The sequence below is a fragment of the Saccopteryx bilineata genome, chromosome 3 (assembly GCF_036850765.1).
Source record: "Saccopteryx bilineata isolate mSacBil1 chromosome 3, mSacBil1_pri_phased_curated, whole genome shotgun sequence".
NCBI classification, from domain to species: Eukaryota; Metazoa; Chordata; class Mammalia; order Chiroptera; family Emballonuridae; genus Saccopteryx; species Saccopteryx bilineata.
The window spans coordinates 309343985-309371190 of record NC_089492.1 but is presented as its reverse complement, the minus strand read 5'-3'; the positions used below and the strand labels follow the sequence as shown (position 1 = coordinate 309371190).

Below are 27206 nucleotides of genomic sequence, written 5' to 3'. Positions count from 1 at the left end.
GACCTTTGGGCCGTGTCTATGATCCCATACTCATTCTGGGGAACCCACACTCAAACCAGATGAGCCCTCACTCAGGCCAGTGACCTCAGGGTTTTGAACCTGGTTCCTCAGCATTCCAGGCTGACACTCTATCCACTGTGCCACTGCCTGGTCAGGCTAACTTTTCTTGTAATACTGGTTTGGTGGTGATGAACTCCTTTAGCTTTTTCTTGTCTGGGAAGTCCTTTATCTATCTTTTGATTCTAAATGATAGATTTGCAGGGTAGAGTAATCTTGGTTGTAAGTCCTTGCTTTATATCACTTTGAATATTTCTTTTTCTTTTTCTTTTTTTTTTTTTTTTACAGAGACAGAGAGAGTCAGAGAGAAGGATAGATAGGGACAGACAGACAGGAACGGAGAGAGATGAGAAGCATCAATCATCAGTTTTTTTGTTGTAACACCTTAGTTGTTCATTGATTGCTTTCTCATATGCGCCTTGACCGTGGGCCTTCAGCAGGCCAAGTAACCCCTTGTTTGAGCCAGCGACCTTGGGTCCAAGTTGGTGAGCTTTGCTCAAACCAGATGAGCCTGCGCTCAAACTGGTGACCTCAGGGTCTCGAACCTGGGTCCTCCGCATTCCAGTCCGACGTTCTATCCACTGTGCCACCGCCTGGTCAGGCAAGAAACTGAGTATTTCTTACTGACCCATTTTGACCTGCAAAAGTCCTGCTGAGAAATCAATTGACAGTCTATGGGAGCTTCCTTGTAGGTAACTAAGTGCTTTTCACTTGCTGCTTTTTGTGATTTTCTTTGTCCTTAAACTTTGTCACTTTAATTATGATGTGTCTTGTTGCGGACCTCTTTCGGTTCATCTTGTTTGGGACTCTGGCCACTGCCTGACTCATATGTCTATTACCCTCACCAGGTGAGGGAAGTTTTCCATCCATTATTTTTTTCACACAGGTTTTCAATTCCTTCCTCTCTCTCCTTCTGGCACCCCCATGATGTGAATATTGGTGCTCTTGAAGTTCCAGAGGCTCCTTATACTATCCTCTTTTTTGGAGGGGGAATTGTTTTTTTTTTAAGAGTTTATTTATTGATTTTACAGACAGGTGAGAGGGTGGGGGTAGCAAGAAGTATCGACTCATAGTTGCTTCACTCCAGTTGTTCCTTGTGTATCTGCCCTGACCAGGCAAGCCCAGGGTTTTGAACTGAAGACCTTAGCGTTCTAGGTGGAGGATCTGTCCACTGTGCCACCACAGGTCAGGCTGGATTCTTTTTTTCTTTTTGCTCTTCTGATTGGGTGTGTCCTGCTTCCTTATCTTACAAATCTCTGATTTAATCCTCTGCTTCCTATATTTCACTGTTGATGCCTTGTAATGTATTCTTCATTTTAGTTAATGTAGTATTCTTTTTTTTTTTCCAAAGTGAGAAGCAGGGGGCAGCAGATAGGTAGACTCCCTCATGCGCCTGACCAGGATCCACTCAGCATGCTCAGCAGGGGGTGATGCTCGGCCCATCTGGGGTGTTGCTCCGTTGCAACTGGAGCCATTCTAGTGCCTGAGGCGGAGACCATGGAGCCATCCTCAGCGCCCGGGCCAACTTTGCTCCAATGGAGCCTTGGCTGCGGGAGGGGAAGAGAGAGATCGAGAGAAAGGAGAGGGGGAAGGGTGGAGAAGCAGATGGGCACTTCTCCTGTGTGCCCTGGCCGGGAATTGAACCCTGGACTTCCACATGCTGGGCCAACACTCTACCGCTGAGCCAACCAGCCAGGGCTAGTGTTCATTTCTGACTGACTCTTTTTGTTCTCTCCATTATCATGTTGTTGTTGTTGTAGTGCAAGGGGGGAGGGACAGACAGAGAGGAAGGGAGAGAGATGAGAAGCATCAATTCTTTGTTGCAGCACCTTAGTTGTTCATTGATTGCTTTTTCATATGTGCCTTGGCCAGGGCTGGGGGGGACTCCAGCCAATCCAGTGACCCCTTGCTGAAGCCAGCGACCTTGAGCTTCAAGCCAGCAACCTTTGGGTTCAAGCCAGCAGCCATAGGGTCATGTTTATGATCCTACACTCAAGGTGGTGAGCCTATGCTCAAGCTGGCAACCTCGTTTTGAACCTGGGTCTTCAGCATACCAGACCAATGCTTTATCCACTGTTCTACCACCTGGTTAGGCTCATGTGGGTTTTTTAAAATCTCTTTAAGTTCTCACTAAGTTCACCTACTCTTTCCCTAAGTTCACTGAGTATCCTTAAAAGTGTTTTGACTCTGTAGCTGGTAGATTGCCTATTCATTTTGTTTAGTTCTTTTTCTGGAGTTTTGTTATATTCTTTCATTTGGGATATGTTTTTTTGTCTCCTCATTTTGGCTGTCCCTGTGTTTGTTTCTATGAATTAGGTACAGCTGCTACATCTCCTGGGCTTGGTAGAGTTGCCTAATATAGTACATGTCCTATAAGGTCCAGTGGCACAGCCTCCCTGATCACCTGGGCTGGGCACTCCAGATGCACCCTCCCCCCTCTCCATGAGGGCTGTGTACCCTCCTGTTTTATTTGAACCTTGATTGCTGTTGGGACCTCAGAGGGACAGATTTACCCCCAGGTCCTTCAGCTACAAGGACTGGCTGTGGCCCTTGGAATATCATATTGCAGGTGCCAACTCCACAGAGCATAACTTACTTCAGTGGGGCTCTGGTACCTGCTGAGTACACCTCTTTAGTGTGTCACTTGTGGAGATGGTTGGAGGGTGCTTTGGTGTGGACTGAAGCTGTCCACCGGGTGCACTGGCTCTGGGACCTCCAGGAGGCAAAGGCCAAGGCCAGCAGGAGGGGTTACTTTCCATCTGTAGGTTGGAAGTTCTCTCCAAAACAGAGGTCCAATGAGCTGCAGCCTGAAGGATGAGGCGCAGGCATGAGGAAAGCTGGGGTAGGGGTGGGAGTGTAGGAATGTATCTGGAGGGCCACAAAAGCCAAAAGAAGGCCAGTATGGCTGAGTGTTTAAACTAGGAAACGCTGTGGTGGATTTATACTGTAAAAAGCATCCTAGGCCCTGGCCGGCTGGCTCAGTGTTAGAGCGTCAGCTTGGCCTGTGGAAGTTCCGAGTTCGATTTCTGACCAGGGCACACAGAAGAAGCACCCATCTGCTTCTCCATCCCCCCCCTTTCTTTCTGTCTCTCTCTTCCCCTCGCACAGCCAAGGCTCCCTTGGAGCAAAGTTGGCCTGGTCCTGAGGACGGCTCCATGGTCTCTGCCTCAAGTGCTAGAATGCCTCCAATTGCAGCAGAGCAATGCACCAGATGGGCAGAGCATCGCCCCTGGTGGGCATGCCGGGTAGATCCTGGTCGGGTGCATGCGGGAGTCTGTCTGCCTGCCTCTTCACCACTTCTCAATTCAAAAAAATACAGAAAAAAAAAAAGCATATTGGGTACATGTGGGATATGGAGTGTGAGTGGCTAGGATGGAAGCAGGGAGAGCAGCAAAGGGGTGTCCTCACAAGGTGCCTGCCAAGCAAGAGAGGATGGTGATGGTAGCCTGCACAGGATGAGGCAATGGCGATGGAGGGAGGTGGCTGGTTCTGGGATGCGGGATGGGAGGCATGCTGGCAAGGTGCTTGGGTGATTTTGGGAGGGCCCATTTACCAAAATTGGAAGATTGGGGATGAATCCAGCTTTTTTTCTGCAGAAAATCAGGAGTTGATTTGCTCAGGTCAAAGTCTTAGAAGCTATGGATGGTTCAATCCATGAGCTCCTTATGGGGCTTCTGGGATTTGGTCTTCGTGTTCTGTCTAAAGAGCAAAAAGGATTTGCCCAAACCTCATCTAGACCTCCAAACGTGGACAAGTTCATGGCCTGGTTGTAAAACTTAGAAAAGAAGAATGCTAAATGTATTGATATGAACATATTTGGGTATATTGGGTTAGATAAAATATATTATAAAAATTTATTTCTGCCTGACCTGTGGTGGCGCAGTAGATAAAGCGTTGACCTGGAAACGCTGAAGTCGCCGGTTCAAAACCCTGGGCTTGCCTGGTCAAAGCACATATGGGAGTTGATGCTTCCTGCTCCTTCCTCCACCCCCCCCCTCCTCTCTAAAAATTAAAAAAAAATTATTTTTCTTTCTTTTTTTTTTTTTAAACATTGGAGTACATTTAGATTACATCTGTGGTTCCCTCTGTATTTCTTTCTATTAGTAAGCACTGCTCTAATTCAACAGAGGCCAAGTCAACCAGCTGCTGTACATGGTGCCATTACTGCCTCCACACAGGTTCAAAGAGTCCCAGGTTTTCCAGGTTAAATCCTCCTTAATCTGATTCACCATCAGACCTCAGAATGCCTTTGCTTTAGGCTGAGTCTTAAAAATTAAGTTTTGGTGCCCTGGTCAGGTAGCTCAGTTCATTAGAGCATCTTCCCAAAGTGCAGAGGTTGCTGGTTTGATCCCCAGTCAGGGCACATACAGGAACAGATTGATGTTCCTGTCTCTCTCCTTTCCTTTCTTTCTCTAAAATTAATAAAATAAGTATTTTTTTAAAATTAAGTTTTGGCTAATTCATGAGTTCTGGAAGGGGCTGGGAGAGGACCAAGTTCTGCCATCTACAGACACCAAAAACCCAGAGTTAACTCCATCTGGGCCCAGGAGGGCTCTGAGCGAAGTTTGGAAGAGGTGAGTGAGAGGGAGGTGGAGATTTGAGGCAGGGGAGATGGTGGCTTTCCCCCTTTCCTTGGAGACAGACCTTTTCTGTTCTTAGGACTCTGGATGTCTCTTTTCACAGTCCTCAAAAAGTAGACTAGTTTGAAACCCACTGGTAATATATATAATTTTTAAAAACAGTGTTATCCATAGGGATCAAGTGCTTCTCCCTGACACTCCTCCAGTCCTTGAGATGTTTACTGTATCTTCCGTAAAAGTAAGGTGACCAACTTTTTTACAATGAAAGGACAAAATTAAATTAAAGAAAATAATATCTAAATAAAAGAAACATTTTATTCATTTCAAAAATAATAGCCTGACCTGTGGTGGCGCAGTGAATAAAGTGTCGACCTGGAAATGCTGAGGTCGCTGGTTCAAAACCCTGGGCTTGCCTGGTCAAGGCACATATGGGAGTTGATGCTTCCAGCTCCTCCCCCCTTCTCTCTCTCTGTCTCTCCTCTCTCTCTCTCTCTCCCTCTCCTCTCTAAAATGAATTAAAAAAATAATTTAAAAAATAATAATAAACTATAATATAAATGCATAATAAAACATTTGTAATGTTTTATATTGTAATTATGCTTGCATGCCTATTCATTTTTAATAATTGTAAGAAAAAAGTACTTTTATATACAAACATGTCACATCACACGCAATGGATCGACTCTGCATGGATCGAATACGGATATTTATAGATTAGTCTTACAATATCAAAAAGGAGGACATGTAGAAGGACACTTTTCGAGAGAGGATGGAATTTACAAAAGGACTGTCCTCCCTAAAGGAGGATAATTGGTCACCTTAATAAAAGGGGCTCTTTTTGTTGTAATGGTGCCGTTTTATGTTCTTTAGGGACAGACCACAATCACACACACACACACACACACACACACCCCTCTTCTGGTCACTAAAACAGCTGAGCGACGTCTGTCCTACTCCTAGAATCCAAAATGGACTTTTCCCAAGCCCCATGCCTGAAAACTCAGCTGGGCGGATTTATTAGACCTGGAAGGTGGGCTCTTCTCACCTTAATCCCCCCCCCCCCCCCCAGGACTCCAAATGGACGAATGGACATTCGCAGGAGCCAGGACACTCCCCCAAGGCTCATTCCAAAAATACCAGGCTTCGGAGATTAGAAAAGGGTAGTGGGTGGGGTTTATTTCTTTCCGGTGATGGAAATGGACTCTTCCAGGACACTTTGCCCCAAATTACTCAATGGCGGGGCGGTACAGTTACCGAGGCTTTGCCTTCCCTAAAGCCAGTCAACCAAAGCGGGTCTCTGGGGCGCTGAAAGGTGGTGGTTGGTTGGGCTCAACGCTTCTACATATTCCTTCTTTTTAAACAGCATTTTTCAGTAACAAGTCCCATTCTTCTGAGGAGCTCCAAGTGTGGTGGAGACTCACAATTTTTACTTGATATCTGTATAACGGCGTTATAATTGCAAAACAAAACAAAACAAAACATTGTATATTGAAAAGCGGTTAAAACCAAAAGTATAGTTTAAATCCGGCTGACCCTTCCTAGCTGCGTGACCTTGGGCAAGTCATCTAACCTCTCTGGACCTCAGTTTTAACCTCTGTTTAACGGGATCAGATGTGAATTACTGTTTCCTCTGCCCTCCGATTCCTGGCCTCAGGAAGTTAGGACTCGACTTCGCAGGCACTAGATGAAGAGGGAGGGGGATGGGGTAGGAAAGTCTTTCTGGAAAACGATTTAAGGAGTTGTAGGTAAAGGAGAAGAGGGAGAAAAAGGAACAGAGAGACGCTTGCGCAATAAACCTCACGCTTCCTTGCCCCTCCCATGCCTTCTCTGCAGCAGGGAATTGCAGGCGACGCTCCACCTATCCCAGCCCAGCTGTGCGACACCCTCCCTTCTTCACCTTTCATTGCCCGTCTCCCTCCCCAAAACCGCCCAATCGGGGGCGGGAGTAGGACGGCCCGGCGAGTCTGCAACGCCTGCGGGGGCGATCTCCTCGCCCATTGGCCCTAGTCAACTCAAGTCCCGCGTCCTCAAACCTTCTCCTCCGCCTTCTTTCACGTCAGTCCCCCCCTTGCCGGAGAGCATCCGAATCCAATCATTAATGGACCCGACCTCACGGAGGGGGTGGCCCCCCAGTACGTAATCGAACTCCGCCCTTCTTTTGGGCAACGCCCCCACCCAAACGGAAATAGCGGGGCGCAGGACCAATCGTAGCGGCGTGCCTTTGTCCTGAGGCCAATAAGAGAGGGCGTGAGGAAGAGCTCGCGTCTGAGCGGCAGTAACCTGAGCCAATGTACGGCTGAAACTCAGGCGGCACAGGAGAGGGGAGGGGTGGGGGGCGGTGCTGTGGCCTTCCAGCCCTCCCGCTCGCCAGCCCGCCCTCCCCCCGCGGCCGGCTCCGCTCCTTGGCGTTGCCTGGGGTCCTTTTCCTCCCGGTCCCCGCCTGCCAGCCCCCGCTGCGCTGTGCCCTGCCCGGCCAGGCCTGGAGCCGACACCGCCGCCATCATGCCGGCCGTGTCCAAGGGCGATGGGATGCGGGGGCTCGCAGTGTTCATCTCCGACATCCGGAACTGTGAGAGCGCGGCCGGGGGACACTGGAAGGGGGGAACATGAGATTGACGGGTTTGGGGGTTACAGAGGGGCCCGGGGGATAGAAAGCCGTTGCGGTCGTAGAGGGGAAGGATAGAGAGGGCCCAGGGGGGGGAACTCTGAAGGGTGGGGAATGAAGGGGCTTAGGGTGTCCTAAAAGTGGCTCCTGTGGTGACGACACGGAGTGGCTAGAGGCGCCCGAGAGAGTCTTAAAGGCGAGGAGGTTAGTAAGGTTCCGAGGATGGGTGCATAGAGGTGTTCCTAGGAATGATAGGCTTAGGGGTCGTAATAGAGGAATCCCTTATGTAGACAGAAAGGGAAGGAGGTGCATGGGTGTGTGCGGGGTTCCTATGGAGTGATAGACCCGGAGGACGCCGGAGGGGACTGGGAGGATGTGAAACACTGGAAACCTAATGGGGTCGTGCTTGAGGGCCCGAGTGAGGGGCTGTCATAGAGGGAAGGGCTAGTGCATAAAGAGGGCCTGGGAGTGATAGAAAGTCCCAGGGGTTTGAGAGGAGAGGTGGGAAGGTGGAGGACTATAGCGGGACCCTGGTGAGGGGTAGAGGGGCTCCAGGATGGAGGATTGCTTAGGAGATAGGGCAGTGGAGAAGGGGAAAGAAGGGTTACTGAGTGGAAAGGAGGGACTCAAGAGGTACACAGGGGAGACATTGCAAGTGGAGAGTCTCAGGAGAACCTGAGACAGGGATTGGGGGTGCTGGAAAGGAGAAGACGTTATAATGTGGGGCTTAGGAGATGTTCCGGAAAGGAAGACTAGTCTGCGAGAGGGGTCAGGGTTCAGAGAGCTGGACACTGCTGAATCTGGAGCCTGACCACATCAATATGGGGACAGTGATCATCAGCAGGAAGGATTGTCGTGATGATGGGAGGCCTGGTGCCAAGTCAGCTCCCAATTCCTTGGCGCGGGTGGTGTTGGTGTTTGGAGCTGTCAGGAGCTTCAGAGGCTATATTTGCATGGGCTTTGGGGTCAGCCAGACCTGGGTTTAAGTGCTGTCACTCCCTAACCATGTGACCTTGAATGAGGGACTTCATCTCTCCGCTTCCTCCTCTGTCAGGAGGGACTGCTGATCTTACTACCTTCCTAATGAGGTTGTTGTGATAATGTACGTGAACGGGCCTTTGCCCCATTCCAGGTACTAGACAGATGTTGGTTGCTGTTCTTGTTATTTTGCTGGATCTGAGGAGTGGCCTCTGTTAGGTGCCCAATGATTATTTTAGAATTCAGTAGGTATGGAAGCACCTGCTGTGTATTAGGTACTCATGAAAAGGAAGGGTGGAAACTATTGGGTATCAGGTGAAGAGATGCTATGGTTGTTATGGAAAGAGGTGGACCTATGAGGGGTTGTGAGCTAGGTGGGGGGAACAGCTGTTAGAAGCTGATGTGCGTTGCCTCTGGTACCTACCCGCCATGTGAGTCTTGGCAAGTCACTTATCCTCCCTGAGGCTCTTTGCTTGTCTCCAAACTCCCAAGATAACAGCATCTTCCTTTGAAGCTTCATTCATTCATTTGACAAATACTTTTGATCACCTGCCCTTGGGAGCACCATGGCATAAGGGAGATAAAAAATAAACACAGAGAACCAGCAATAAATGATACAGTATCACACTATGCTGACATATGAAGGAGTAAGCTCTGTGGATTTTGGAGGAGAGAGGTCCAGGCAAGGGAACAGTGAATTCAAGGGTCCTGAGGTTGCACATGCTTGGTGTGTATTCACATAAGAGCAAGGAGTCCTACGCGGCTGGAGCTGAGGGAGGGAGGAAGAGAGATGGCAGCTGAGGGCAGAGAGGGGACAGGGATTGTGTAGGGCTTTATGGGTCACTGAGCACTTCAGCCTTCCTGGTTAGGCTGTGAGCACAGGAGGGATGTGAGCTGATTGATGCTTTATTTTACTTTATTTTTTATTATTTTTATGATTCATAATTCCTCTGGCTGCTGTGAGGAGTACAGACTGGAAGCAGGCATGGAAGTAGAGAAAGAATTAGGAGGCTGATGCAAGCGTCCAGGTGTGATAGTGTAGGCTCGACAGGGGTGAGAAGGGATTGGGGAGAAGTGTTTGGGTTTGGATCTATTCTGAAGGATTTACAAAGGGATTGGATGTTGTGGTGGGAAAGGAAAGAAAAGTCAGGCCTGTGTCACCATAGGACCCCAGAGGGAAGTTGCAGGACAAAGGGGAGCCTCCAACTTGGGGGCAGTGGAGGTAATTTCACCAGATAAATTGGCGCTGGGGAATCAAGTCTTCCTTTTGTCGTCAAGTATAGGATGAGTGGCTGGTATGTTTCAAACCTTATCATAGGTGCTGGGAACATAGTGATGAATAGGAAAGACGTATCTGTGCCCTGTTAAAATGTTCACCTCAGCGTTATTTATAGTAGCCAAAAAATGGAAACAAAGAACCCAAATGACCATGGACGGATGAATGGATAAACAAATGTCCACTTATGCAATGGAATAATATTTAACCATTAAAAAGAATGAAGTTATGATAGATGGTACACCATGGTCGAACCTGGCAAGCATCATTCTAAATGAAAGAAACCATACACACAAAAATGTATGATTCCATTTCTCTGAAATGTCCAGAATAGGCAAACCCATAGAGACCGAAAGTAGATTAGTGGTTGCCTAGGGCTGGGGATGGTGGAATGTGGAGTGACTGCTAATGAGCACAGGGTGTCTTTTTGGGTGGATGAACATATTCTAGAAGGAGATGGTAGTGATGGTTGTGCAACATTTTGGGTATACTAAAGACCACTGAATTGTATACTTTAAAGTGGTAAACTTTATGGTATGTGAATTTTACCTTAATTTGTTTTCTTTTTATTTATATATCTTAATATCCTAAGTAGAAAAATATTATAGCTGTCCTAGGTTCAGTGAGGGAGAGGGCCTCAAGGTTGAGAGGGTGGGGGCTGTTGGCATTGCTCAGACAATGTGGGAGAGTTAGCCAGGCCAAGGGAGGTGGAGAAGAATTGTGAAGGTGGAGGGACAGCAAGTATAAAGGTCCTGTGGCCAGGGCAAGACTCTGAGCTAAAGCCTTGGATCTGACTGTGGAAAGGAGGGCAGAGTGTTTGTCCTGAGATCACTGGAGGGTTTCAAGCAGGACTGAGGGAAGAGGAGGCAAGAGAAACCAGGATAAGGTGGGGCTCAGAAATGAAGAGGTGAGGAGGGGGAGGATGTGGAGATATCCTGCTGGAGGATCTGAAGAGCACAATGGAGTTCAGAGAGAAAGATCTAGAAGGAGATGCAGGGTAGGCTCTGAGGAGGGCCAGGAAGGGCAAATTCTGCAGATAAAGAGAGGTTGAGGTTGAGTGCAGCCTGCGGGTGTGGTCCTGCCCTGTTTTAGCGGGAATGGGCTTTGCAGTCACTTATCTGAGTGGGAGCTCCCCAGGGCAGGGGCTAGAGCTGGGCCCCAGCTCCCCCCAAGCCTGAGGAGAGGTTTTTCAGGTAGTGAATGGGTGCTGTGACATTTCCCCCAGCTTCTGGAGCATAGGCCCTGGTCTGATCCTTCTCTGGGTCCCCAGTTCTGCCTACTGCAGGGCCTGGCCCACTGGAATCCTCAGGAGATGTTTGCCCTTTGAATGAATGAGTAAATGAACAAATAAACTAACTTTTCCTGAGTACCGATTGAGTGCCAGACACTGTTCTAGGAAGTAGGACCACAACAGTGAACCAAAGTCCCCTCTCTGGGGTTCACATTGTAGGAGGGCAGATGGGCCAATATTCAAGTAAGTATGCAGTACTCAGGTGTTCAGGCAGGCGGCAGAGGGTGTTGGAGGAAAATAAGGCAGGTAAGGGGGGGGTGTAGGGACAAGTTTAAGGATGATGTTCTTATATAGTCTGGTCAGAGTCTTCTGAAAAGGTGGTGGTCGGAGCAAAGAATCGAATTTAGTGGGTGAATTGGCCTGCATAAATTTGGAGGGCATTTTTGGCAGAGGGAACAGCTTGTGCAAAAGCCCTGAGGCAGGACTGTGCTTGAAGTGGAAGAGGAGTTCACTGAGAAGGAGAAAGAGGAGGTTAGAGGATAGAAGGGGAGTTTTGATCAGCGAGTGAGCTCTAGTGGATGTGCAGGGCCTGGAGGCTGTAGTGAGGACTTTGGCTTTTACTCTGAGCACAGTTGTAGCCAAGGAGGGATTTGGAGCAGAGAAGGGACAGGATTGGACTCAGATTTTTTTTTAAATTTTTTATTTATTTATTCATTTTTTTAGAGAGGAGAGGGAGAGACAGAGAGAGAGAAGAGGGGGAGGAGCTGGAAGCATCAACTCCCATATGTGCCTTGACTAGGCAAGCCCAGGGTTTCGAACTGGCGACCTCAGCATTTCCAGGTCGACGCTTTATCCACTGCGCCACCACAGGTCAGGCTGGACTCAGATTTTTACAGGAGACCTGTGGCCGTTGGGCAGAGAACTGAAAGAATGAGCCCCTCTTTGGTGGTTCTCCATCATTAGTGTGATGTTGAGGACCCCTCCCCCACAGTTGCCTTCAACACCTTCCCTGTGCCAGGACTGCTCTGGACCCTGTGGAGGAGTGGAGCCGCCACACCTCCCTGCCCCTAGGACTGGCCTTGTGATCTATTGAGGGTTTACAGCTGAGCATGTTTACCTTAATGTTGGGGGCAACTCAGGGAGGGTATTTTGCAGCTGCCCTCCAGCTGGGGAATGACAGTGTGTGACTTGGTTGCTCAAGGAGAATTTTTTTTTTTTTTTTTTTTTTTTTTTTTCTGAAGCTGGAAACAGGGAGAGACAGACAGACTCCCGCATGCGCCCGACCGGGATCCACCCGGCACGCCCACCAGGGGCGACGCTCTGCCCACCAGGGGGCGATGCTCTGCCCATCCTGGGCGTCGCCATATTGCGACCAGAGCCACTCTAGCGCCTGAGGCAGAGGCCACAGAGCCATCCCCAGCGCCCGGGCCATCTTTGCTCCAATGGAGCCTTGGCTGCGGGAGGGGAAGAGAGAGACAGAGAGGAAAGCGCAGCGGAGGGGTGGAGAAGCAAATGGGCGCTTCTCCTGTGTGCCCTGGCCGGGAATCGAACCCGGGTCCTCCGCACGCTAGGCCGACGCTCTACCGCTGAGCCAACCGGCCAGGGCAAAGGAGAATTTTTTCTTTCTCAGGAATGGTGATGACTTGGATAACGAGCACAGTCTAACCCTGCTCTAAAAAGATAAAACAGTGAAAAGAACTTTACTGTAGCTTTTAAATGACTGATGGGACAATTTGTGTTCCTTTCTCAATTCAAAGGCTGCATTTTCATTGGAAATATTTGCTTTTTATTAAGAGTTCATAAAACTTAGATTCATAGGGTACTCTAGTTGTTTTAAACATACTTTTGCAGTAACTGAATGGAGGATTGGTTTCTTTCAATATAAATTTATTAAAAGTAAATAAAATTGGGAATTCAGTCCCTCAGTCGCACTGGCCATGATTGCAGTGGCCTGTGGCCACATGTGGTTAGTGACTTCCGTATTGGCTGCATGGGGCCAACAGATTCTGAGTGTGATCCTGGTTCAGAGTCAGCAAGCATCATCTCCCAGAGCCTCTCTGAGGACCCAGGGCTGCTTTGGTTTCTGTGGGAGACCCATGAAGGCAGGATTGTATAGATGGAAACGTTGTTACCTTGTGTTGTAAATAGTTGTCTATGGCTCTGGAGGCTCTTGCAGTGAGAGACCTGACTATACCTGTGTTACCTTCATAAAGTGCTTTGGTTTGGGGGGGGGTAGAGTCGGGATTGTTGGGATGCCTTTGGTGGCAGTGACAGATCCACCCCTGTGCCTCTTAGACCTAAAGCCTTAGGAAGGGCTTTATCTCCCCTAACCAGAAGCCTCAAGGTAGGGCCCGTCCTCAGCACTGTCAGCAGTTTCCTGCTCTGACCTGTAGCAAGGGGGTAGCCTCTTTTTTTTTTTTAAATTTAATTTTATTTCTTTTTAGAGAGGAGAGAGAAAGGGAGAGAGAGGAGAGAGAGACAGAGAGAGAAGGGGAAGGAGCTGGAAGCATCAACTTCCATATGTGCCTTGACCAGGCAAGCCCAGGGTTTCGAACCAGCGACCTTAGCATTTCCAGGTCGATGCTTTATCCACTGTGCCACCACAGGTCAGGCCAAGGGGGTAGCCTCTTTCCATTCACATGTCCCTTACAGCCGCAGCTACAGATGGAAGAGGGCCTGCGTGCTCCCACGCCCCAGTACTAGTACGCTCAGGAATCCCAGGAGGGGCTGCATGGTCCGGCCACACCTGCTGTACTAGCCTGCAGGCCTTCGCAGAGGCTCTGCCCAGAGCACCCTTGCCCTGATTTCTCTGTGGTCCCTTTCAGCCTCATCCCAGGAGCCGATTCCAGCCTCCCAGCCCCCATTGTGTTTGCCTATGTCAGAGTACCATACTCAGAATTGCCCGTCAGCCTCTTCTCCAAGCTAGTAATCTCTAAGAGTCGGGCTGATACGACTTATCCCTGAGTTTAAAATGCTTGCATGCTTCTTGTGATGGTAAACTCACTCCCCTGTTACTGTCTTGTCCTGGATGCCAGAAAGCCTTTGCTTCCATTGCCACTCTGTCACAGCTGCCTGCAGCCCTTCACCCAGGGTGACCCTCGGCAGCACCGGCGCGCTGTCTCCGAGCACCCGGGCCGTCTTGCCTCTAGATCTTGGCAGGCGCTGTGCGCTCAGTAAGACGCTCCCTCCGGGGCTGCAGCCTCTTCTCTTTTGGAGACCTGCTGCTTTGTTTACTTTGTGAATTCATTTCTAGGGTAAAATATATCAGTTATGCAAAAGAGTTTCAAATACATGTGGACAATTTAAAGGTTAAAGAAAAAATAACAGGCCCTGTCTGGGTTGCCTAGTTGGTTGGAGCATCGTCCTTATGCGCCAGGGTTGTAGGTTTGATTCCTGGTCAGGGCACATGCAGGACTCAATCAATGAATGCATAAATAAGTAGAACAGCCGATCAATGTTTCTTTCTTTCCCTTTTGCTCTCTCTAAAATCAATTTTTAAAAAATTTTTAAAGAAAAACGACACACACATAGAGAAAGAAAGAGAGAAACATTGATTTGTTGTTCCAGTTATTTATGTATTCATTGGTTGATTTTTGAACATGCCCTGACCAGGGGTTGAATCTGTAACCTTGGCATATCGGCATGATGCTCCAACCAACCGAGCTACCCGGTCAGGGTTTAAATAGTCTTTTTGTGTGTGCGAGAGAGAGGAGGGGAGATAGTGAGGCGGACTCCCTCATGTGTGTTGGCCAGAATCCACCCGGCAAGCCCATCTGGGGCCAATGCTTGAGTCCTGAGCTATTTTTAGCACCTGAGGCTTCACACTCTGAGGACTTCCCAGAGCCATGCTTGAACCAGTCCAGTCACTGGCTGCAAGAGGAAGGGGGGGGGAGGGGGAGAGAAGCAGATGGTCGCTTCTCCTGTGTACCCTGACCAGGAATTGAACTCGGGACGTTCATATGTAGGGTGAATGCTCTATCCATTGAGCCACCAGCCAGGGCCTAAGTAGTCTTTAAGTTGTCCATATCTGTTTGATATTGTCTTATGTGTAATTGAATACATTTCTATGAAAATATTTTGGTATATGATTTTCATATAGATTTTTATACATATATATATCTATGGAAATATTTATTTAAAAAGCCCATAGATTATGTGTTCAGCATGATGAATTTTCTCTGATTGAACACCGCCATGTAACCAGCCCCCAGATGCAGAACCAGCATCCCTGCCTGGCTCCCTGGCACCCCTCCCTCATGCACCTTCCTAGTCCCCTCCTCCTCCCAGGGATAACCACCACTGGGTAACCCAACACCATATGTTAGTTTTACCTGCTTCTTGAAGCTTTTTTTTTTTTTTTTTTTAATTTATTTTTTACAGAGACAGTGAGTCAGAGAGAGGGATAGACAGGGTCAGACAGACAGGAATGGAGAGAGATGAGAAGCATCAATCATTAGTTTTTCGTTGCGCGTTGCAACACCTTAGTTGTTCATTGATTGCTTTCTCATATGTGCCTTGACCGCGGGCCTTCAGCAGACTGAGTAACCCCTTGCTGGAACCAGTGACCTTGGGTTCAAGCTGGTGGGCTTTTTGCTCAAACCAGATGAGCCCGCGCTCAAGCTGGCAAACTTGGGGTCTCGAACCTTGGTCCTCTGCATCCCAGTCCGACGCTCTATCCACTGTGCTACCGCCTGGTCAGGCTCTTGAAGCTTTTAATAGAGGTGTAAGTGAAGTCCAGAGAGGTCTCTAGCGGCAAAAATTTAATTGCTGTTCGAATATCCGTCTGTGGCAAAGGTTATAGGCACCACCTTTGTGATACGTGATCCATTTATAAGATTTCTTTTCTGGTCCCTACAGAATGGTTTTAGGCAGGCATTTGGAGCAACTGTGGTCATTCTCAGGAATAGCACAGAGCATGTGCAGTAGTTTCCGTGGGCCCTCGCTGGGCTTCTGAGCCTGGAGGGTGGTGCTGTCCTAACCTCTGGGCCAGCCGCTGAGCAGGCACCCGTAGCATGTAGCTCTGGCCGTGCTGGCTGGTGAACTGCTCCTGAGCCCTCCTCGTCTTTCACAGCCTTCCTCAAATGTCCCCACCTCCCACAGCCTCTGGCGAGGCCTCAGGTGGTGCCCAGACAACCTCTATCCCTGAAAGTCTCATCCAGGTGTGGGGATGGAGCCCCCCACCTCTGCCCCACCAGGCCAGGGGTCCCTGAGGCAGGTCAGAGGCACGGGCTCTGACTGGGTCCTGGTGCCCAGCATTGCCCCTCTCAGCCCTGGCCGCCAGGGCCTCACGGAACGCGTAATTAATAAATGAGGATCAGATGGCTGATGGGGCCACACAGGCCAACTCAGACGCATTACTGAAGTGCTGGCCCTGGATCTTCTGGGTTCCGGAGACCACCCACCCACATCCCCAGGCTCTCCACTGCCTCCCGAGTAGGGGAGTGGGTCCCTCGGTGCTTTTTAGGGCCTTTATTCACGTCTTTGTGCCTTTTCTGAGCTCAGGCATTCGGTAAGCCCTTGGAACATGGAGTTGCTACTTCGAAAATTGGCAGGTGGTGGCCCTGTTTTCACCTGGCTTCTGGTCTGGTCTGGGGGCCAGAGGTAGACCCAGACACCCATGACAAAAGCTCTCAGAGAAGTGACCCAGGCAGTGTGAGAGCCCAGAGGAGGCCCTCGAACACCACTGTTCAGTGGACTTACAATGTGAGCCACACATGTGGGTTTTTAAAAAAATAATTTTATATAGAAAATTAAATTTGCCTGACTTGTGGTGACACAGTGGATAAAGCATCAACCTGGAATACTGAGGTCACCAGTTCGAAACCCCAGGCTTGCCTAGTCAAGGCACATGTGGGAGTTGATGCTTCCTGCTCCTCCCCCTGTTCTATCTCTTCTCTCTCTCTCTCCTCTCTCTAATAAAAATGAATAAATAAAAAAATCTAGAAAATTAAATTTAACAGGGTGACATTGATCAATAAGAATACATTGGTTTCAGGTAAACATTTCTATAGCACACACTTGTCATTTTAACTTCTGTGGCCCCACTTTTTGTAGAAGGTAGAAACAGGCAAAATTAACTTTAATAATATATTTATGATAGCTAATGCACCCCAGATAGTGTCATTTTAACATGTAATCAACATTTTAAAATTTTTATGAGTATTTCACTATTTTTTCCCCCACACTCAGTCATCGAAATCTGGTGGCCTTACCCCTTAGAGCCCACCTTCGTTTGGCACAGCCGTGCTTCAGGTGCTCGGGAGCCGCCTGGCTGATGGCTGCTGCCTCGGTCCATGCAAGAAGTAGCTCGGCACCCACGGTTTGACCTGGTGACTGGGTGGCAGGGGGACCTTCACTGCCGTGGGAAGCTGGGGAAGCAGGTTTTCAGCAGACGCTGCGCAGTGGGGACATGGTGGGGGTGACGGTTCTGAGGAACAGCTAGAAGGCAGCCGAGCCATTCATTCATTTATTCCTTTCTTTGTCATGTACTTTATGTCAGCCCAGTGCTGGGGCTGGTGCAGGAGTAACCAGAGCTGTGGGTGGGAACTGGGGCTCCCAGGAAGAGTACAGTTCAGGGGCCACAGTGAGAGAAAGAAGTCAGGGATCGGCCTGGTGTGGGTACCAGCCTTCTCCTCTGGGCTGGAGAGATCAATGAGCCTTGCTTATCACCTCCCTGTAGCTCCCAGCTCGACAGGGGGCCCAGGCCTGTCCTCAGCAGCAGGCTCAGGGGCAGGGCCCCAGAGTGGAGAAAGCTCTGCCCTTTCAGCTGAGAGGGACCTTGCCGAGGAAAGTGAGGGCAGGTGGCTCAGCTCTCTAGGTCCCTCATCAGCACCCCTGCCTCTCTTTCCCAGGTAAGAGCAAGGAGGCAGAGATTAAGAGAATCAACAAGGAACTGGCCAATATCCGCTCCAAGTTCAAAGGTAAGTGGGGGTTTGGACTCCTGGGTCCAAAGGAAGACGGGTCTGGGGGCTGGGACTCCTGGGACTTGCAGGTGTGATCCTTCCTCATTTTTCCTCCTCTTTCCTCCTTCCTCTGGCCCAAGGGGACAAAGCCTTGGATGGCTACAGTAAGAAAAAATATGTGTGTAAGCTGCTCTTCATCTTCCTGCTTGGCCATGACATTGACTTTGGGCACATGGAGGCGGTAAACCTGCTTAGCTCCAACAAGTACACAGAGAAGCAGATAGTGAGTCTGGGATGAGAGGCTGGGGCCTGCACTCCTGGTTCTGAGGGAGGAGGGGTCTGGAATTATAGGCTTCAGGGCATGAGAATAACCACAATGTTCCCCTCCTCCACTCTCCCTCCTGTGCAGGGTTACCTGTTCATCTCAGTGCTGGTGAACTCAAACTCCGAGCTGATCCGGCTCATCAATAATGCCATCAAAAATGACCTGGCCAGCCGCAACCCCACCTTTATGTGTCTGGCCCTGCACTGCATCGCCAATGTGGGCAGCCGTGAGATGGGCGAGGCCTTTGCCGCGGACATCCCCCGCATCCTGGTGGCCGGGTGAGGAACCGGAGGCCTGTGCTGGGTGGGGTGAGGATGGGGAGACACGGCCCAGGCAAGTCTGAGGCTCCAAGAAGTTAATGTCACCTGCCCAAGGTCTCCCAGCCAGGATGTAGAGCTCACACTGAGCTTGGAACCCCAGTGGCTCTGGTGGCATCCCTGTCGTTGTGTCTTCTCATCTCGCCAAGCCGACTGGCTCGACAGTATGAGGCAGCTGCCCAGCAAAGCCAGTGAGATGTCTGTCTGATTAGCTGACCTTGAACGTCTAGCATGCAAGACGTGATAAACTCCAGTTATGTAGGTGACAGCCGTCCAGAAATTCTACATCTTCTGCATTCATTCACTCAGCAAACATCTAGTGAGCATCTACTATGTGCGAGGCATTATGCCGATTGCTGGGGAAATAGACCTGACCAGAGATGGATGTGGTCATTGTCCTCCCAGCATTCATGGTACAGAATGGAGAGAGAATGTTGATGGGATAATTGCAGGATGAAGCTTTTAATTCCTCTCAAAACCATGCTGTAGGGAAAAGGAGCTCCTAAGGGCATTCGTAGGGGAACCTGACCTAACCTGCAGGATCAGGGAGGGCTTCCCAGAGGAAGTGGCATCAGGCTGAGACCTCCATGAGGAGGAATCGTTGGCTGTGGAAAGGGGAATGACGTGGAGGGCTGTGACTGTGCTGCAGCAGGAGGTCATCCAGCAAATATTTCTGAAGCATCTGCACTGTGAGCATTAAGCGGGAGGCAGGAGTGAGCAGCCAGGACCGCTGTGCCTACCCTTGGGGAGTTTATGTGTAAGTAACATAAGTTTAGACAGTGACAAATGCTCAGAGAAAAACAAAATGGGGTCATGGGGGCCATGGGGAGAGACTTCAGGAAGACCATTGAGATGTCCTTGTTGTCCAGGACACAGCTGACGGTGGCTGGGACCTGGGTTGTCGCAGTGAAGGTAGTTACAGGAGGACTGTGTTCTGAGAGTTAAGCCCAAGGGATGGGTTACATGTGAGTGAAAAGTGTGAAGTTGAACAAGTGTGGCACAGTGAAGCCTGGGGGAGAACCAGGGAAGGGAGAGAAAGACCCAGAGTTGGGTTGGGCCATGTTGAATTTGAGGTGCCTATTAGACATCTAGAGATGGCTGGCAGGCAGTTGGATGGCGCCGTTGGGGCCGGAAGAGACCTGCATGAGCCCACACTGCACAGAAATACCGTGTGGACCACATGTGCTCTTCCACTCTTCTGGTTGCCTCGTTAGAGTGAAAACGAACGGCTGAAACTAATTTTATTTTACTTACTTATTCCAGTCAGAGAGACAGAGACAGGGACAGCAGACAGGAAGGGAGAGAGATGAGAAGTGTCAGTTCTTTGTTGCTGCTCCTTAGTTGTTCATTGATTGCTTTCGCATATGCACCTTGATCGGGGGGGCTACAGCAGAACGTGTGACCCCTTTGCTCAAGCCAGTGACCTTGGGCTCAAGTCAGCGACTTTTGGGCTCAAGCCAGCAACCATGGGGTCACATCTATGATGCCACGCTCAAGCTGGTGACCTTGGGGTTTTGAACCTTGGTCCTCTGCATCCCAGGCTGATGCTCTATCCACTGCACCACCTCCTGGTTAGGCTAGGTGAAACTAATTTTAATATTTTAATTGAACCCAATATAACCAAAATCTTTTCATTTTCAACACTGAATTAACAAACCTGTCCACGAGCTATCTTACAATATTTTTTGTGCTAAGTCTTTTATTTATTTATTTATTTATTTATTTTGTATTTTTCTGAAGCTGGAAACAGGGAGAGACAGTCAGACAGACTCCCGCATGCGCCCGACCGGGATCCACCCGGCACGCCCACCAGGGGCAACGCTCTGCCCACCAGGGGGCGATGCTCTGCCCCTCCGGGGCGTCGCTCTGTCGCGACCAGAGCCACTCTAGCGCCTGGGGCAGAGGCCAAGGAGCTATCCCCAGCGCCCGGGCCATCTTTGCTCCAGTGGAGCCTTGGCTGCGGGAGGGGAAGAGACAGAGAGGAAGGAGGGGGGGCGTGGAGAAGCAAATGGGTGATTCTTCTTTGTGCCCTGGCCGTGAATCGAACCCAGGTCCCCTGCATGCCAGGCCGACGCTCTACCGCTGAGCCAACCGGCCAGGGCCCTAAGTCTTTGAAACTTGGTGTGTAATGTATACACATGTTGCATGGGGTGGTTGGGACTTGCCACAGTCCCTGTGCCCAGAAGCCCTGTGTGGCTGGGGACCAATGTTTTGGACAGTACAGGATGGCTGGTAATGAAAGCTCTTGCCTGGTGAAGTCCCTCAAGGCAGACATGAGCAGGGGAGAGGAGGACCGGAGGGAAGACGGGAGGAAGGTGCACAGGGGGCCCTGGCTCAGAGCACGGAGAAGGAGCTTTCATGGAGGAGGCAGGGGGGTGTCATGGTGAGTGCTGCTGACAGTTTCTTCAAGACAGAGACAGGCAAGTCACCATTGGCTTAGGTGAGACAGAGGTCACACTGGCCACCCTGAGCCTGAGAACTGGGCACACTCTGAGGACAGAGGAGGACAGTGTGACAAATGTGTCTGATAATGTCTGTATAATGGGTGATGTTCCATTTTGTACGAGGGAGTGAGTGCCAAGGCGCTGTGCAGCCGGGGCTCTCCATGCTGGAACCTCGGCCTTGACCATGACTGGGGCTTGGAGGAACTTTTCTTTAGGTAGGTTTTTTTTGTATTTTTCTGAAGTTGCGGGAGTCTGTCTGACTGCCTCCCAGTTTGCAACTTCAGAAAAATACAAAAAAAAAACAAACCACCCAGCACACCCACCAGGGGGCGATGCTCTGCCCACCAGGGGGCGATGCTCTGCCCATCTGGGGCGTCGCTCTGTTGTGACCAGAGCCATTCTAGCGCCTGAGGCAGAGGCCACGGAGCCATCCTCAGCGCCCGGCCAACTTTGCTCCAATGGAGCCTTGGCGGCGGGAAGGGAAGAGAGAGACAGAAAGGAGAAGGGATGAGGTGGAGAAGCAGATGGGCGCTTCTCCTGTGTGCCCTGGCCGTGAATCGAACCTGGGACTCCTGCACGCCAGGCGGATGCTCTACCACTGAGCCAACAAGCCAGGGCCAGATTTTTTTTTTTAAGTGAGATAAAATTCACATAACAAAGTTTACTGTTTTAACCGTTTTAAATGGTACAATTCAACAGTTTTTAGTATAGTTACAGTGTTGTGTAAGCACCACTGCTGACTAATTCCGGAACATTTCCATTACCCCAGAAAGAAGCCCCAAGCCCATTAGTCCACTCCACATTCCCTCTGTCTTCAGCCCTGGGCAACCGCTAATCTACTTTCTGTCTCTATCCATTGGTCTGTTCTGGACATTTCATATAAATGAAATCATACAATATGTAGTCCTTTTCTGTCTGGTTTCTTTCACGCAGCATAATGTCCTTCAGGTTCACCCGTGTTGCAGTGTGGATATTGAGAGAGAAGGGAGAGAGAGAGAGAGAGAGAGCGAGAAAGAAACACCAATTTGGCCCTGGCAGGTTGGCTCAGCAGTAGAGCGTCGGCCTGGCGTGCGGGGGACCTGGGTTCGATTCCCAGCCAGGGCACACAGGAGAAGCGCCCATTTGCTTCTCCACCCCCACCTCCTCCTTCCTCTCTGTCTCTGTCTTCCCCTCCCGCAGCCAAGGCTCCATTGGAGCAAAGATGGCCCGGGCGCTGGGGATGGCTCCTTGACCTCTGCCCCAGGCGCTAGAGTGGCTCTGGTCGGTTGGATCCCGGTTGGGCGCATGCGGGAGTCTGTCTGACTGTCTCTCCCCGTTTCCAGCTTCAGAAAAATACAAAAAAAAAAAAAAAAAAGAAACACCAATTTGTTGCTCCACTTATTTATTTATTTATTTTTTGCTCCACTTATTTTTTATGCATTCATTGGTTGATTCTTGTATGTGCCCTGACCAGGGATCAAACCCACAGCCTTTGCATGTCAGAATGACATTTTTACCAGGTGGGCTGCCCAGCCAGGGCCAGAACTTCATTCCTTTTTATGATTGAATAAGAAGATTCCATTGTGGGATGGACCACATGTTATTCATTCATTCATAAAAAAAGGTTCCACTTTGGCCAGACCAGGCGGTGGCGCAGTGGATAGAGCATCCGACTGGGATGCAGAGGACCCAGGCTCAAGACCCCGAGGTCACCAGCTTGAGCGTGGGCTCATCTGATTTGAATAAGCCCAAAGTCGCTGGCTTGAGCAAGTGGTCACTCGGTCTGCTGAAGGCCCCGGTCAAGGCACATATGAGAAAGCAATCAATGAACAACTAAGGTGTCGCAACGAAGAACTGATGCTTTTCATCTCTCTCCCTTCCTGTCTGTCTGTCCCTCTCTCTGACTCTCTCTGTCACCAGAAAAAAAAAAAAGTTCCACTTTTTGGCTATTACATCTGATGTACATACACATTTGTGTGACTTGGCTTTCAGTTCTCTTATGTAGGTGAATAGCTGTGAATTGCTGAATCACGGTACCATGCCTTTTTCAAAAAGAAGAAACAGTTGCAGTTGAATTTTCCCTCATATTTCACATATTACTTCTCCATCTTCCCCTCCTTTCTCCTGATCGCCTAAATCCGGTGGTTATTATTTTCACATACGTTTTGTCCTTTTATATTTGGGCTCAGCCTCCCACGTTACGTAGTTTTAAACTTCACCTAAATAGTGTCACAGTCTCTGTTTAACTTAACCAAGTTAATAAATAGCTCTTACTCCTCGGTTTGCTATTTGACTGGATGTTTTTCCCTGCCTGTAACTGGAGACGATAATAGAATTCACCTCCTTAGAGGGCTGTGGTGAGGATTAAATTGTGTGATATGCAAAAGTACTTGGTACAGAGTGTGGCCCAGAGGAAGGGCTCTTGAGCTGTGAGCTGCAATGATGCAGGTCAGGGCCCACCATTAACCCGGCATTGTCTTATGAGCAGACCCTCTGCTGTTTCCCGGTTTTAATCTGATGACAGGCAGGCAATGTTCTTGTGCCATCACTTGGAACACCCCACGATGGGACGTTCTTTGCAGATGTTTGTCTATTCTCAGTAAGTTACTCAGTTTCCGCTCACCTGGAACCATGTCAGAAGGGCCTGCCGTGTTCATCGCCGCCCTGTCTGTGTCGGAACCCTGAGCCCCAGCAGTGTTGGCGGTGTGCATGGACACTGGCGGCCCCAGCTAGAGCGTTAGCTCTGAGGGCAGACGCTTGGACCAGTCTGCCCACCCTTCTGTCCACAGTGGCTACAGCAGCGCTGGTGCCCAGTAGGCGCTTAATTAATAAGCTCAGAACCAGGCTGGACATTGTGCTCTGCTGGTGACCCCACCAGGCTGCTAGGATGGGGGCCAGAGAGCAGTATACATGGCACCCTGGTCCACATGGGTTCCCTGCCTCTTGTTGACCACCCTTCCTGGGAAGAACGAGGAGGGAGGGAAGGGTGTGGGGCTAGGGTCGCACTGACCCCACTTTGTGTCTGTCCCCTGCAGAGACAGCATGGACAGCGTGAAGCAGAGTGCGGCCTTGTGTCTGCTGCGGCTCTACAAGGCCTCGCCTGACCTGGTGCCCATGGGCGAGTGGACGGCTCGTGTTGTACACCTGCTTAATGACCAGCACATGGTGAGGCCCTATGCTGCTGTCCCCAGACCCTTCTCTGCCCTTGATGTCCACCTGGAGGCCCAGGGAGTCCCACCCCTGCCCTGGATGCCTGAGGCCCCCACCTCTGTCCTTCTCTTTACCCAGGCCCCTAGAGACCCTGGTCTAGTTTTTCCAGTACTTATTATTCACCCAAGTGTCCTGAAACCCTCCACCTTTGTCCCTAGCTGTCCAGGGGTCCTGTCCAGTGTCCACAACACCAACACGCATCCATCGCCTCAGAAATCCCAGCCTCTGTTTCTGACATCTGGAGGTTCCCCACCGCCCATTGCCTGCTGAGTCAGCATGGAGATGCTGACCTGTCCTCATCCCCAATATGCCCAGTTTCTCCATAGTCCCCACTCACCCTCTACCCTGCACCCCGATTCCTGGGCCCTCCCAGCGGCTTGTCAGACACCCAAGTGAGTGCTGGGCCTGTCCCTGAGCCCCAAAACACCACTGTTTTACCTGCACAGCCCTAAGCACACCCATCTTCCACCCCACCCCTGTGTGTTCCTGAGTCTTTGCTCTGAGACTAGCCTACATACTAATCCCCAGTCTGACCCGCCCATCAGAGCCCTGACATGCTGTCTATCTGCCCCTATAGGGCGTGGTCACGGCTGCTGTCAGCCTCATCACCTGTCTCTGCAAAAAGAACCCGGATGACTTCAAGACGTGCATCTCTCTGGCTGTGTCTCGCCTGAGCAGGGTGGGTATTGTTTTGCCTCTGGCTGCAGGTGGGGGCCCTGGCATCTCTGTTCCCAGGGCACCTCTGTGGACCACTTTGCTTTCCCTGAGAGGCAGGCCAACTGGTAGTTAGGCCAACTGAACTCAGGCTCTGAGCTCAGTTCATCCTGGCTTGGCCACAAGGAGCTTCATATTTCTGGGCCTCACTTGTCCCTCCTGATTAATGGGGATGATACCAGTGCCCACCTTACAACACAGCTGCTATGACTTAATTGCTCACAAAAATTAGGGAATATTTCAAAATGAATATGAAGCAATAAAAAAAAGAAGCATTTTATTATTTTTTTTATTAAACAAGAACATCAGAAAAGCAAACGACAAGTCAAATCAAGACAAGGAAAGTTTTTCAGTTACGCAAATGAGATATAAAACCAACTTTTATTTCATTGGTGAAAATGCACTATACGAAAGGCTGAAAGTACTGAAGTATCTCCATGTTCCCTGATCTTGAAAGTGCACTTTGAAATATCCTTTAATTTTTGTGAGCAGTGTATATAAAGTATTAGAACAGGGTCTGGCACATGGCATATCTAGGAAGTGAGAGCTGCTGTCCTGGTTTCTTGCCTCCCTCCTACCCCCTGGGTCTCTTTCTTCTTCCTGCATTCTCTGCTTTTCCTCTGCTCCTCTTCCCAGGCATCTCCCTGGCCTCCTTCCTGTGTTTCTATCCCCATTCATCCTGTTCATGCCCCTGTCCTGGGAACAAGCCCTGAAGCCTGGCTCTGTGGGCTGACTGAGGGGGCGGAGGGGACACGGATGAGTCAAGCGTCGGCCTTCAAGCAGCCCATCTTGTTGGAGGAAGGGATGTGTGGCAAGGCAGGCCGACTCAGTTACAGATTATCATTAAAGGGGTGGTTTATGCTGTTGTGGAGGTAGCATAGGGCTTTATAGGCCCCCAAAGGAAGCACTTAACCCAGCCTGTAAATCTGGGAAGGCTTCCTGGAGGAGGTGATCCCTGCACTGAGGCTTGGCGTAAATATAAACATTTTCTGGGCAGGTAAGAAGAGGCCTGAATTCTCAAGCAAGAGAATAACACACCAGTTCATTCATTCAATCACTTTTCCATTCATTCACCACACATCTGAATGGTCCTGTGCACCAGACTGGTGAGGGAGACACAGAAAGCAACAATGGGGTGGATAGAGCATAATACCATCATGGAGGTGGCACAGAGCTTGGTGGGAATGCTTCTTGGAAAGGGGTTTTTAAGGTTGAATAGGAGTTTGCTGTGAGGAATCAAAGTCACATACCCTTTCACTAATTCTCCATCTAGTCCCTGAGCCTTTCTTGTGTCGGAGCTATATTAGGCCCGGGGACCCAATTTCTGCTCCTGAGCAGCTCCCAGTTTTGGGGGAGAACTGCAGAGAAGCAGTCTCCAGTGAGTGGCTATGATGTATGCTGGTGGATGAGGCCAGGGTTTGGGGGGTGCAGAGTGGGAGTCAGGAGCTCACAGTGGGGAGTCTGACTGGCAGAGGCTTCCTGCCCGCCCGCCAACCCAGGCCTTGTCCCAGACCCTCCCAGTCCCTCTCCATGTGCCCGCAGCTTCCAGCCTCTCCTCCCCGAGCCTCAGTGTCCTGTACCCCCTTGCAAAGGGAGCGTTTGCTCCACTCTATCCTGCTGCTCCTGCCCACACTCTCACCTCCCTTTTCCTGCGCCCAGATCGTCTCCTCGGCCTCCACTGACCTCCAGGACTACACCTACTACTTCGTCCCGGCTCCCTGGCTCTCCGTGAAACTCCTTCGGCTGCTGCAGTGCTACCCCCCGCCAGGTACCGCCCAGCCTCAGCCGGGGACCGGGGCCTGGGTCGGGTCCCTCTGTGGCCGGAGCCTCCAACCCTGCTCCCCGGCTGCATCATGGGCAGCCCTGAGCCCTGGGCCCGGCCAGGAGGGAGACCACCCTGCGTAGCCCACAGAGTCAAACAGTCACTGGTGTCGGTTGATCTGGGGGCCAGGGTCTCTCTGAGCTGTACTCACACTCCTCCTGCCTGTAACATTGAGGCTGTTAGTCCTGTTTTATAGACGAGAAGATCCAGGCTAGGAGAGGGGTGGCCCTTGCCTGAGGTCACCCAGCAGTTCCCAGGCTGTGCCCTTTGAAGTACAGTAGCTCTGTTAGGGGTTGTCATATCCTCAGTGTCATGACCATGTGGCATGAATGAAGCACCCACAGTGAGCTAGGTCCTACACCAGAATGTCTGGTGAGGGGAACTGCCCCTGCAATATACAAACAGGGAAACAGGCTTGGAGATGGGATGTGGCCTTTCCGGGCCTGGCTAGTGACTGAGAGGCGGCACCTGTCTTCAGAATCTATGCTCTAAGCCCCTCCCTCTACCGTGGCGGCCTCATCTATCTGACTCATAGAGCAGCATTGAGGGACCCTGTGCCGAGATGCTCAGCACGTAGTAGCTGTCTGATAAACCAGTTCCCTTCAATTCAGCCCTAAATCTTCATAGCCAGCCACTTGTATGCAAGGGTATCTCTGTGTCTGTGCACATGTGTGTCTGCATGCATGACTGTGTGCATGCCTATGTATGCATTGATGTGTGTCTTTTGCATGCATACCTGTGCGTGCATACATTTTTGTGTGGATAT

General features: G+C 50.2%; 1 protein-coding gene across 2 annotated transcripts in view; it reads left to right on the top strand.

The window, feature by feature from the left end:
• Positions 1 to 6979: 6979 nt before the first annotated feature.
• AP2A1 (adaptor related protein complex 2 subunit alpha 1) overlaps positions 6980 to 27206 on the top strand; it is a 30476-nt gene continuing 10249 nt past the window's right edge. Inside the window, exons 1-7 of one of the 2 annotated variants that reach the window (XM_066271512.1) lie at positions 6980 to 7206; positions 17579 to 17647; positions 17770 to 17912; positions 18039 to 18232; positions 23730 to 23859; positions 24482 to 24583; positions 26278 to 26386. In XM_066271512.1, the coding sequence (XP_066127609.1) occupies positions 7140 to 7206; positions 17579 to 17647; positions 17770 to 17912; positions 18039 to 18232; positions 23730 to 23859; positions 24482 to 24583; positions 26278 to 26386 (814 nt within the window). In that variant the 5' untranslated portion in view covers positions 6980 to 7139. The remainder of the gene's footprint in view (positions 7207 to 17578; positions 17648 to 17769; positions 17913 to 18038; positions 18233 to 23729; positions 23860 to 24481; positions 24584 to 26277; positions 26387 to 27206) is intronic. The other variant, XM_066271513.1, reaches the window with a different exon arrangement.